Source organism: Habropoda laboriosa, unplaced genomic scaffold (assembly GCF_001263275.1).
Source record: "Habropoda laboriosa isolate 0110345459 unplaced genomic scaffold, ASM126327v1 scaffold64, whole genome shotgun sequence".
NCBI lineage: Eukaryota > Metazoa > Arthropoda > Insecta > Hymenoptera > Apidae > Habropoda > Habropoda laboriosa.
This window is the reverse complement of record NW_017100183.1, coordinates 1,767,154-1,780,569: the sequence shown is the minus strand read 5'-3', so window position 1 is coordinate 1,780,569 and position 13,416 is coordinate 1,767,154. Positions and strand designations below refer to the sequence as shown.

Genomic DNA, 13,416 nt, shown 5'->3' with positions numbered 1-13,416 from the left:
TTATGCTGTAACGAAAAAGCAACCTCTCAAAGTCATTTCAATATCCTATTCGACAAGTCTGAAGAACAACGATGACTAAAATTCAAATGTTTATTTCCCTTCAAAGTTATTACCTTCAAAGGAATTTTATTTAACATCATGTTGGTGAGATTTTTCTGATGAAAATGATATCAAACACGATATAATTTGAACAACATTTACTTATTAACACGTTCACTGTCGCGCCAGATTTACAGGTTGCTGTCAGGCGGCCACAAGAAAATACATTTTAAGCATAGGATTATAGTATTATGCTTTATAATTTTTTTTTTCAATTGAAAATAATGTCTAGCTAGCTATGACGTTCAAAATTTTTAGTTGACAACATTTATTTTATTTTAATTATTCTAAACATTTGAGGCACTCCAGTCACTGATGACCACCATGGCCATATCGAGGAAACAATCTAATGTTAATACTTATTGAGTGATTAATTTAATTTCATAATATATCGCTTTGGATGAATTACAAAAAGAAATTGCTAAGAAATTACATTATATACCTGTACACATTATCCGTCGAATGTAGAGGGAGAGCCACCGTTTGGTTGCCAATTGTTTATCACATAGAGTCGGCCTACCTCCACGTAAAAAAAAAAAATGTAGGGTCGATTCGACAAGTGTCAGTAAAATGTAGGGTCGGTTCGACAAGTGTCAGTAAAATGTAGGGTCGGTTCGACAAGTGTCAGTAAAATGTAGGGTCGATAGCAGCAGAAAAGCTGCTAAACAATTAGAATTAAATGTAACGATAGAAATTATTGCAATAATGCGTAATGCAATTGAAAAATTGAAAGAATCAAAAGAAAAAACGCGAATTCATATCTTTCTCGATTCTAGAGTATAAGAAAATTTGAATAAAATACGCGACGAGAATTGGGGAGAAGCATAAGTTAAACGCGTAAAAATATTCAATAATAAACGAACTAGGGATGAAGCTATTATTTCAATACGCGATGCACTGACTCTAGTATTTACTAAAATTCAAAAATTCTCGTATAAATTCCGAAAATAGATTATTAATTACGGTAAACTACTGAGACGGTTTAATTTAGGGTGGGCATAGTGCACTCGTTCCAAATCAGCTCACAATATACAATAATAAATCAACTAACTACTTAACATGCAATACATGCAAATTCCTTGTATGGTAAATTATTAGTAAACAAAATAGCAAGTCATAAAATAAATTCAATATCAGAGAAAATATATGAAAAATTTCAAATTAATTTCAATTGCTCAAAGTCATTTCAATATCCTATTCGACAAGTCTGAAGAAGAACGATGACTAAAATTCAAATGTTTATTTCCCTAAACCTTCAACATAATTTCGAAATATTTTATTCGAAGCGGAGTATTCCAAGTCAGTATCGATAATTGAAGAAATTATTTGATTGTATTTAAGAGAACCGAAAGGAGAATATTTAAAGTCTGATATTAAATGTCTAGCAAGTACCAGTAATTGGTAAAATGATTTATATTTGTTTTGGAAGGAAAATTTCTAATAGGTATTAGTTAAAATGAATTGTTATTCAGTCTATTGTATTGAAATTCTAATTGATTCTAATGTATACAAGTGTTACAAGAAGGCTGAGTGTGTACAGGGTGGACCTAGGCTAGCTAGTAGCCCCCGACCACTCTATTCACATCTCAGAACCTTCAGGTCAAAATACGCCGCGAAGTGTCTATGGCCCAGTATAAAGGGTGAATAAGTTCGCGGAACATCGGCGGGTCCTTATATACCTGCGGTACCCTCTCCCCAAAGTCATTAGCAAAATCGTCGGTTAGGTCAGGCGGGAAATTTTCGCGGGAGATTTTCGCGGGAGATTTCCGTTATCGTAACACGGTATAATTTATCAATTTTCACAATTTTGTTCTAAATTTATACTTCCGACAATTTGTTATAACATTGCATATAACAATTTATACGTTTTTACAATATTCTTCAATGGAAACATAGGTTTTAGCGTTCTCGTTACTTACTCGTGGTTAAATTAATTTCGTAGGGATTAAAAATCAGGTTGACCTGTGGTCGTAGATTAAAAATAACCATAGTACAGCTAAATTTATCGTGTTAAATAATTCTTTTTACACGAATCAAAAATGTATTCAACGTTTGTTTGTTATAATATCGTGAAATGAATTATTTGTGCAGTTCTGTGCATTTTCTGTGCAGTTCAACCTAATTTAGTTAAATTTACGTTGCGAGACAGTAAACTTACTGACTCTTGTAGAGAATTTACTGTACTGGAGAATATCGTTTAAATGCAATGGAAGTTTACCTGTGTTTTTATGAATTTCAAAAATTCAGGCAGAATTGTAAATATTATACTGTCGTATAATTTGTAGCATCGGGGCCTCCATACCCAAAGATAGGAAACCGACACGGGAGAATAGGGAGGGAGTGGTTATCGTAGCGCGCAAAGCCTCGGCTTTGGTCTCTCGATATTTTTCCGTCGTCGGTTCCTACACTAATCAATCCAAAATTTACCAACGTAACTTAAATTCGACAATAATTTCCACACGAACGTAACTTACGAACGACGACGTCCTCGTGAAATAAAGGACTCTCTTACCTTGTGTTTGAATTGTAGAAGAAGAAATCGAGGCTGATCGATTCACAGCACATCGTCATAATCCTGATCGTGTTCTCGCTGATCATGTTCGGCATGAGTTTCGCCTTCGTCTTCAACTGCGTGAGGAAGCTAGTCCGGGATCATCGAATCATTCGGGTAAGTGAATCTCCGTTCAGCTATTTTATCTACCGGAAAATCGACATCGTATGTATGATTCAAAAGTTACGAGTGCTTTTACATTCGCGGCGAGGTATTTTAAGGTAGCAAAAACAAAACAAAAAAACAGACATCCACAGGCGCTGTTTCAACGATTCAACGTTTTTATTGTTCCTCGTTAAAATGCCAGTTACGGCTGCGAGATATTTATTCCGACGTTTTCATGTTGTACAGGGTGTCTCAGTTACGATACCAAAAACCATTATCCCCGAGACTGTTAACGATGATGAACGAACTTTCTTTCGACTCGTTTACTTTTTACCGTTTCCGTTTCTTTCTTTAACGCGTTGACTGCCACGGTGGTCATATGTCACCGCAGATTGTTCCTCCTGTAGCGCCACCGTGGTTGTTACAAATGTTTATAATTGTAAAAGTTGAATGAACATTGACAGTTAATGAATTTTGAACATCATCGCTGATTGGAGAATACTTTGAAATAAAATGTGCACTATTCGACAATTAAAAATTGTTACTAGAAGATCAAAAATGAGAGATTAATTTTGATCAAATCTTCTATCTACCGGTGTATTGTATTAAAGCAATTCAAACGTAGATGCGGCTGATCGATACAATTTGGGCAGTATGTGGTAACCTTTTTGGTCCGATTTTTAGCAATCTTTGTTCCAAAAATTGCTGCTGAACGCAACGATGTATGGCACGGACGTGGGAAAGAGGCTGTTTTTGAGATTAGGATTTTAGTTATTGTTAGCATGAGTGTCGAGTAAAAAATATCCTGGCGAGAGAACGTTAGGTTTACAACTCCAGAGTTGGAAATTCATTTCTCTCGTCCTCAATAGCCAAGTGCCTTGCCGTGAAAAAGGGTCTTCCAAAGGGTCGCCACAGAAATTCGCAACGGTCAAGACTCCGGCGGAGTCGACCCTGGCGGAAGTTACTCTCAGGTCAGGACATCGCCACCCCCGCTCCAATGTAACGCGCGTTCAGGGCGCAGGAGAATGGTGTTGTGATGTCACTGAAGCATGCTGATTGGGTTTTAGGAATTTTCCCAAATTGCCCAATCAGCGTGCAGGTGGAGGAAGGAAGGGGCACCGCGGAAGGAGCGCCGTTTCCTTCGGAAAGGACACTGGCCGAAATAAACAACAGTTCCCTACTTAGGAGTTGGGTGGTCCTGGAGAAGGGTGCAATAAACCGGGACGGAACTGTAAGGAGTCCAATATACGTCTCCAACTCTTGCAAAATTTTTTTCATAACATTCTTTGGAAAATTTTCGCACCAGGTATCCTGACCCCTCCTTTTTTTGCATCTCGTCTCGTCATTTTCTTCGGGTAGATATATTTGATGGCCCTGGTGTAAATAAATATTCCAAAATAGTTATCAAGTGTCGTCGAGTGGTCACCCGTGACCACCAGAAAGATAAACGCCCCACGGGTAAGAATGTTGTCTTATATAACCATATTTATTATTATTTTGCCATTATATGCTTAGAATAATAAAAATACTTTCGTGGCGTCCTGAGCGAAACACGTGATTTCGGTGAACGTGTTAACAGCCAAAATGAAACACTCACAGTGAACATCGAGCCACGATTCCGAAGATATCGATCTTTTCGCGTTTCCTCCGAGAAAGCACGTTTATCTTAAATATCGCGTACGCTGTGTCGCGACAAAAGGTACGTATCGACAAATCGCGAAACGACCGGGGCTTCTTTGTGCATTACACGTGATTCGCGTTCGGTAATACGGTTTTGGAATTTCAATTACGCGATGAACAATGCCGGATTTCGATTCACTCGACAATTCCAACTTGTCACGTACGATCATACGTGTCTAACATTCACGCAGCGCGGGAAAGGATTGATACGGGACAATACAAAATGAGCCCCATGGTTCGTTTCGTCCATTCACGACAGCGCCGAGGCGGATTGAAAGCCGGCCGAGCCACGAACGGCCAGGCGAACGTGCTAATAGGCATTAACAAGCGAATGATCGGCTTGAAAAACCGGTAATTGCGTAGGGGAAACGGTTGCTAGCTCGTAAAACTTTACTCATTAATGTTGTAACTACGTATAATTACAGTTATCAAACATTTCACCCCGCTGCCTCGCTGATTTTTCCTTCGTTTCGGCGCTACAACTTTCTCAATCTACCTCTCGATCTCCTTTATCAAACGGTATTATCCGTCAGTTTTTCGCACTAATCAGCAACCTTCTCCGCTCCGTTGTTCCGTGCAGATTTCAATTTTTCAAATTAACCAAACGTCGAGAGAATAATTTTGAAAGTAAAGGAACGCGAAGGTATCCGGCGTAATGAAACCGCAGACACGCGCTTGCAATTTTTAATCCCGCGGCTCACAAGTGCCATACATCGCGTTATTTATTCATTTCGAAGTTAACAATCCGCGGTGTCACTCGCAAAGGTCCTCGTAAATGAAACGAAGAGTAACAGGTATCTGTGAGTAGCGTTGAAAACAAAAAAATACGAGAGAAGCAACTTGATAATGTTACGTTTGGTGAAAGAGCTAGTACCGAGCGTGTATCGTAATACATATTGCGGCAACGCTTGTACCGTACCGTATAACAGGTTGCGCGCAATTCGAAAGCTATTCACCGAGAGTGGCGACCGCCACGCATTATTTACACGTCGTTATTTGACCGGTTAATTGAGAGAATTCATTTGTCTTGTCCAGGAACACATCAGGCAGTCGAGGGAAAATCGATTAGACGAGCTAGGTCGTAAGGCAACACCGTGTCCAATCTCTTCCTCGAGGACGGACATCAGAGACCGAGGCAGCGGCTCTCCCAGTCTCGAAGTGATCCCGAGCAAAGAACTTCTACCACCTACGACGCTAATAGCCCAAGACTACGCGAAAGACTTGGTGCTGGAGATGGCCTACAACACGAGGGACATGAACGACATCCATCAGAGCAACAACGTCAGCAACGCGACTCAGGAACGCCTGCAAGAGACGAGCGACGAGCCAGAGATGCGCGACAATTCTTGTCAGACGCGGGAGAGCCTCTTCGAGCCGAGAATCCCCGACAACGTGATGGGATTCACGACGTTCGGTGTCCGTGGACAAGGCTCGCAGAACGGGACCAATCATCTTCACCATCATCGTCACCATCATCTGCATCACCATCAGAGTCCACCTCAGTCGCGTCAAAGCTCTCAGACGTCTCAACAAAGTACGCATTCCCAGCAGCAAGGTTCTCAATGCTCGGGCTGTAGTCCAGCGTCGAGAGGCAGAGACGGAAGTATGGGTATTTGTCCTAAACACAACCCTATTCCAGCACCGCCTGGCTGGTCAACTCACGAATCCAGCTATCCGTTGAGCATGCATCAAGGCTCGCCTTACCCGGAACCGCCGGATTATCCGTCGTATCAGAGGTTTCAAAGCCCGAAGCCGAGCAGGGAAAACAGTGCCTACCGTGACTCGCCGAAATTATTGAGACAGGGTACAGTTGGTTCTGGCGAAAGGTACGGCAATTCGATCTACGGATCCGGCCACGGATCTGGCAATACGACGAGCACCCAACACTCGAGCACGTCAAAGTGCCCCCAGCAAACCACTCCGGACCCAAGGTACAGAGCAGAAGCGGTGATAGAAGTGGATCAGAGGCGACCTTTCAGTATAGAGAGCACAAAGAGCGCGCCCGACGTGATCGCGACACACTGACGCCGGGGACCAGGGGATTGGGAGCCCTACAAGAGACGCCATCCCCGTCAGACTGTCACCGATCGTCAATTGGCCACGAGGACGGACGGAAACAAAGTGACTGTAGCGACTCAGAGCTCCTTGGACGACGACGCGTCGACCAGCTCGACGATAGAAGCGAACTCGTCCTCCTGATCCACGCATACGATCGATCGATCGGACCAACTGGACCGTACTTACGAGTCCTTGGACAAGTCTACGAGGGACGACGTCCTCGGGGATTTCGAGACGTCGAGATCCGAGGGAGGAACGAGGTGGAACGAGGTTCCGTTATCGAGGCCGGTGGAAATTGGTGAAATAAAAGAGAGTACTCCTTGTCAGGGGGATATCGGTGAAATCAGCGAAACGAGGCTCAACGATCCATCCGGTACGGAGTCTACCGGGACAAATACGGGGACATTACGCGGCGATGCAGTTGCGATCGCACAGTCGAGCGGACGTTACGGGGCCGAGTCAATGGACGGTGTTCCGGTTTCGAGGGAACTTTTACCAACCGGCAGATTCACGTTAAAACTCAACGATCTACCTATACTTAGGCCACCGGAGGCGTTCAGAGCACCGATATTCCGTTGTAAAACACCGAGCCTCGCGTGGCAGCACTGCGGCTGTCCGTCGCATTCCCATTTACCGCCGCGGAGATCCTCGGTTATCTGGAGTGCCTTGAAACACTACAACCGGGAACCGTTCTACAGGACCTGGCCGAACAGAACCACCAGAAGGTTCGTTCGACCGTCGAGGAGGACCGTGGGCACACAGAGCTCGTTGGACGGTTCGCGATCCTCTCTAGGTGCTTTCCGTTGCGTCGTACGGTCGATCGATATGACCGAGAGGTCGATGGATCTGGAGATCGGTGCCACGATACCTTTCTAGTGTTTACTTTGCAATAGCGAGGGCTCGCCTCGCTGCCCACTTCTTCCGTGCGTCGTTGGATCGATCGGATCATGGACCATTGTAAGCGGGGAAAACGGTGATATTATTCTTCGTATCGCGATACTACGAGCTTACGATACTTTCCTTCCTTGTCGCTTTCATCGGACGTTCTTTGCTAAGCAATATCGTATTTATTCGTAATCAATTGCGTTAGATTTCTCGTTACATACCGTTTACTATGGCTTTCGCTGTTCGTATATCGATGCGTTTCTTCCATTGTTACACGATACGTGAGAATAGCGGTGTTTCAGCGAACGTGATACAGCTGTGAGACAGAGGTGACTCTTGGTGAAAGAGTAAGTGGGAATAGGAGAGACAAAAAAACACGTCAGGACGTTCGTGTTTACAAATCGACGCGTACCGAAATAGATATCCAAGATGGCCGCTGTCGAAAGCAAACGCTTATATAACCATACGTTCGATTTATTTTCTCATAGAGAATCGCACTGTTTTACGAGGTATCACGGTCACTAGGTCACCTTGAATAATTGCGCCGAAACGAAACGTGGTTGATAAACTACGCACCGTATATTTTTCCTTTACGAAGAGGTAAACGAGAGTCGTGGAAATAACGACTCTCGCTTTCCCGCCAATACCGTGTAACGGTTGACGCGAAGTACAGACGAAAGACTCACCGTGAACGAAATCGTTTTCGCTGCGTTCTTCTTAAATAGCACGAAATCGTTGGAACCGGCTAACGAAGGCACACGTCGCGAACTACACTCTGTGATCCGAAACCCGTGTTCGTAGGATAAACACACAAACGTTTTTTCACACGAGGAGAGTCGAACCGCACAAAAAACGCAAACATATCGAAACCGAGACACATTTCGTACTGGCGATAGTTATACCGGGCGTTCGCAGATGGCGCATTGGCGACGAGCGTTAGTCTTAAATGTCGTTTCGAAGTGATCGCGTTACAGGCGTTTACGCGGTTAGGTAAAAACAAAAGTGAAGTGAGTTTAGAAGAATAAGTTGTGTCGAGTGGTTGAGAGCAGGTGAGGGGAAAAGAGAAGGCGGGTTACTTTGGCCAACGAGTAAGTAGACTACTCCTCATTAGTGTACACGTCACTCGCTTAACGAACGACGACGTTCAGGTTGAACATAGCCTAACCATTTTTTTACACGCGGTATCGATGTCACGGTTCGATTATCGTATACCAAAGCGTACGAGTATGGGATATGTATTTACTACGATATTAGGCAAACTATTTTTCCACGGTGTTTCCACTGATAGTCGAGGATGAGACATGTTTATCGCGCACCAGAACGAAAATAAGAGAGTCGAAATAGTGCATTTACGTATTAGTGACGCGTTCCAGCTCGTATGCACGTCCGAGTCGAGTTGTACGATACTTATCGATCTGTAAGATCGATCGTCACGCTGTCAACGTACAAGTTCGTCTCGACGAGCGAGCGAGCGAAAAAGTTTGTTTGCCAGTTTCTCCGCGATATTTCCAAACGGTGTCTCGCATAATTTCCCGGCCCCCACGATCACGTTATAGCGAATTTATCTTTGTACGATCAACGTATATTCGGTATATTTTCGGAAAATACGATCGTACACGCACGTTTCTCACACTGGTTAATCGATTCGTTGCTTTTCATCGTGCGTTAATTCGTCGATCGATCGTACCAAACGACAAAAAGGAATACGCGCACACACGCAGATGCTTCGTGCGAAGAAACGAGAAATTTCTAGGCTAGCGTGCGTCGACCATCTTGCTACCAGGTAAATAATTAAAATTAGTCAATTAAATATCGAACGATCGAGCGTGGCAAATGAACAGAGTTGATAAATGAAAATGGAGGAGGAAAATGTTGCGAACCAGATGCGTGTTAACTGTAAACCGTTGTAAACAGATACAATTGTAAAGCTGTCAGGAATCTAGCGGTTATTTAGTAATCGAACTAAAAGTTCTCGCTTCTGTACAGGTTACGTGGTTAACGTTTACCGTATAGAACAGAATGTACAGAGTGTACACATTTGTATATAAAACGAAGTGTCTGCTGAAATGATACGTCAGACGGATAATAAATATAGTACTTTTAAAATAACCCAGTCGTTTGATCCAACGTTCTTTTATCATAATCGTACATTTATCCTCGTAAATTATTAACGCGACGAGTGCCGTTAAGTCACGAGAAATGTCTATAGGGATATTCTTAGTTTCTTTTTTTTCTCTCTCTCTCTCTCTTTTCCATTTGTATCATTCGCTGCAAAAGACTCCCTAGAGATTTTCTGGCACTTTTAATAAAGGTAAGTCTGCGCCGTAGTCGATTATACTCGAGCGTGACGCTTTCGAGGAAAAGGAATTTCTAATTCGCTCTAATTGCAGCGGCGCTATTATTTAATTAATAAAAATTCCAATTCTACGAACTGAAGGCTCGTTAACCATGTTGTTCGGCTTATTTTCTCCTGTACTACTCGAGTAATATCGCGCTAAATCACATCAACGACAACAGCACTGCTTATTAACCTTCAAAAAATTTGAACCTTCGTTAAATTGCAAATTCGTTTTTCTTCTCCAGAACACCGGCGTACATTTTCCTTTTCCGTATTCCTTTGCAGTAACGTTCTAAGTTATTCCCGCTACGTCTAGCTGCGTCAACCGGCTAGCATTTTAATCAACGTTTTTTCCCCGGAAAGGTGTAGCGTTTAACAAGAACGACCTTTTTCCGGTTTCCTCGTTCGCCATTATTAACTTTCTTCCACGATCCTCGCACAATCAATACTGCACGCTTAGTTTTTAACCAGCTTTAAACCATTCCCACATCGCTCGGAGAAATATAAAATACATCCGCTCTAATAATTAACCGATGCTTTTAAAAACCACACGAACGTCGCGCATCGGCTCAACCCTCGCTGGCCGGTGCCCGGGTCAACTCTGACCCGAGTACGTAACGATCGAATTTCATCAATTGACACGCGATGGAAGTCGCTATTTTACGTTAGAGCGATTAGAAGCCGCATAATTATTACGGGTCAGAACTGACCCAGGCACAGCCTCTCCTTCGGTCCGCCGAGCAATTTGAAGGGTGAAACACAAAGGACGTGCGCTAGAGCGGATTAAATTCGCCATGTGGAGAGGAGGAAAGTTCAAGTCCGCGAGTTCTCCTCGTGAAACACCGTATTAAACGCGCGGTGGACCTTGATTTTTGCTCGTTTAGACGTTTTAACCGGGGGGTGGTAGATCAAAGAACGAGTAACGAAGACAGATGAGATAAACGGTGGTAAAACGCGAACTCTCCCATCTTTGCAGCGTCCGGTGTGTGAAACACCGTATTAAACGCGCGGTGGACCTTGATTTTTGCTCGTTTAGACGTTTTAACCGGGAGGTGGTAGATCAAAGAAACGGGAGTAACGAAGACAGATGAGATAAACGGTGGTAAAACGCGAACTCTCCCATCTTTGCAGCGTCCGGTGCATCCTTCATACATATGTATGTACATAATACCTGTATGTGTACACGCGCGGTTCTACATGGATTACATCTATATAGGAGCCCGGCACTGTGCTCAGTCACCTTTATCTCTTCCGCATAATTTGTAATTTATGTACGTTGGCCACGTTGTCGCAGCCACGCCGATGTCTGTTACCACGCACCGAGGACAATGACGCGTCGTATTTAATGGCGATTCTTCCGCCGCACGCGAGATTTCGAGGCAATTTACAGCGAAACAGATTGTTCCCCGCGTCGGACTTTTTTAACAGGGATGATTAACTGGAAAAAATGAGATTCTACGTTGACGTGCTCGTTGTTGGGTGTTTTAATTTCCTTCCTCCTCTGCCGCGAGGTCTCTCCTCTCTTTTCTTTCTTTTTTTTCGTTCGTTCCAGTGCACTCGACGACATATCGAACGCGAGCAATTCGCGACGCTCGTTTGTTCAGTGCCCGTGCAGTAAGCGCAACACTTGCCACAATCTGGATTAGCCGAGCCGGAATAATTAACCGGAAACAGAGTAGTTAGCGTTCCGCGAGGCTCCGTCCTGATGAAATTTTCACGGTAATACGTGCGCCACGGTGAGAAAACCGTGCCAGAAATCTTTTCTCCTTAATTAATAAACCAAGTTAACTCGGAAGATCGTAAACAGCTGGTTTAGGTTATTAAACGAAGGGAAAAGTTTCAGCGTTTCTCGACAGTGAAACTCGCGATACGGCTTCCCTTTTTCACCCTTTCGCGTAAGAGTACAGCCGCGCGGTACTTTCATCTTGAGTAGCTCCATGTTTAAATTTCATTCGGAACGTACGATATGAGCGTCGAGACTCTGAAGTCTAGACACTGGCTGAAAGTTGCGCCCGCGACCCAGTTGCGATCTCTCCAATTCGTAATATCTTTTTGTCTCGTCTCGGGAACATTTTTTTTTTCACAACCGCGTTGTACGTTATTCGCTCGATGAAATTTCCATTCGGCCTGCAATATTTACCAATTACCAGCGTAATCCATTTAGACGGCCGTATTTTGTTACCTATTACACGTTACCGCGATAGATTTACAACGTAATTGCAATTAACCGAAATAATACAGTTGCACGCCGTCTGTTATAACGTTTGCGTTATTTATTTGTTACAATTATACGAAGTACAATGGCAACCTGTTGTTTACGCACGAGGACTCGAAACTGTTGCTGAATATCTGTCGGCAAGACAAACATTAATATTAATAAAGCAGGAACCGTGGGAAAAGGAGATCCAAGTGTTTTCCCCAAAAATGATCCCGGGAAACGCATTAAACTCGCGCAGTCGCGAAGCGAATTTCAATTTAATAGCTACGAGCTATAATCTAAATTTCGGTCACGCGCCGCGCATATTCCCCTGAATAGTCATACGTAATTAAACTCGCGTGCGGCGGCTCGAATTATTTATTACTTGCAAATGGTATGAAATTTTCGATATATATAGAGAGAGACATCTGCGTCGATATAGACGGAATAAACGTAATCCAGCGAAGCAGGTCAAGTCGAAATATTGAACCCCGAACGATGGATTTGCCGACTTACCTCGCGACGTCTCCGTTACTTAAGTCCGTCGAGTAATCCGATTACACGGCCCGTTATTACGAAGATCAACTTGTTACCGGGAGTCTGGAACACCCGGTTGAAAACTGTAATCTTTTGCCACGGATGAGTTTGAGATTCGAGATCTCTCCCGGGAGAGAGAGGGCAGAAGGCGAGGGTAGAACGGATGCAGATTTCGGGGATGGGATACAGTTGGCGGAATTTCTGCATGAAAACGCACGAGACAAAGCATCTCGGCGTTCACCACGGACACATTCCTGCCCGTTTACCCTCTCCTCCCGCCTTTCCCCGTTTTTATCGTCGGTCATTTCCGCTGCTCGATGCGACGGGTATTTATCGGAAACGATTATGCGCTGGCCGGCCGCCAAAATATTCCTTCCTCGATCTCGCGCGATCCTTTTCATCGTGGACGCGTCTTACGCAAATAAAACTTCCGTCGAATCGATTAATATTTCAATAATCACGAGTTTCAAGAGAAATTCCGTACTTTTTTCTTCAGGAAACCTCGTGCATGCGTCGAACCGAAGTTTATCGAACAGTAAAGTATCTCTCGAGTCGAAGTTTCTCCATTTTGAAGAATGTTGCCGGGGAAGGAAAAGAGAAAGAGGGAGACGTTGATCCGTTGCCGATAAGTGCAGATATTACACGTCGGCGATAGGATGTGCAACAGAAAGCAAATAGCAGCTCGGAGTTAAAGAGGAAGGGTACAAGGGGAAGAACAAGCTTCTAGTTTCCGCCACATCTGTATTTATCGACGGCTGGTCCCCGAGGTTACGACGGAGTCGAAGAGTCGAGAGTTTTACGCTCATTGGGAGATCCCGTCTTTATGACGCCGCGCCGTAAAATAAGCATTTCGAGAGCTTCCGGAAGACGGATCTTTTCCACGTTACCGTTCCGCGGGAGAGATACAAGAAAGGGGTCATGGAATCCGGTTTATATAGAATGCGAGGGTGCTGAGGCTGTTCGAAG

At 43.8% G+C, this 13,416-nt stretch overlaps 1 protein-coding gene across 1 annotated transcript in view; it reads left to right on the top strand.

Moving 5' to 3' along the window:
• The window catches only part of LOC108579149, a 22,507-nt gene extending 16,047 nt beyond the window's left edge, over positions 1–6,460 (top strand). The window contains exons 2-3 of the mRNA XM_017942599.1: positions 2,630–2,767; positions 5,471–6,460. Of these exons, the coding sequence (XP_017798088.1) occupies positions 2,630–2,767; positions 5,471–6,460 (1,128 nt within the window). The remainder of the gene's footprint in view (positions 1–2,629; positions 2,768–5,470) is intronic.
• Positions 6,461–13,416: the final 6,956 nt, after the last annotated feature.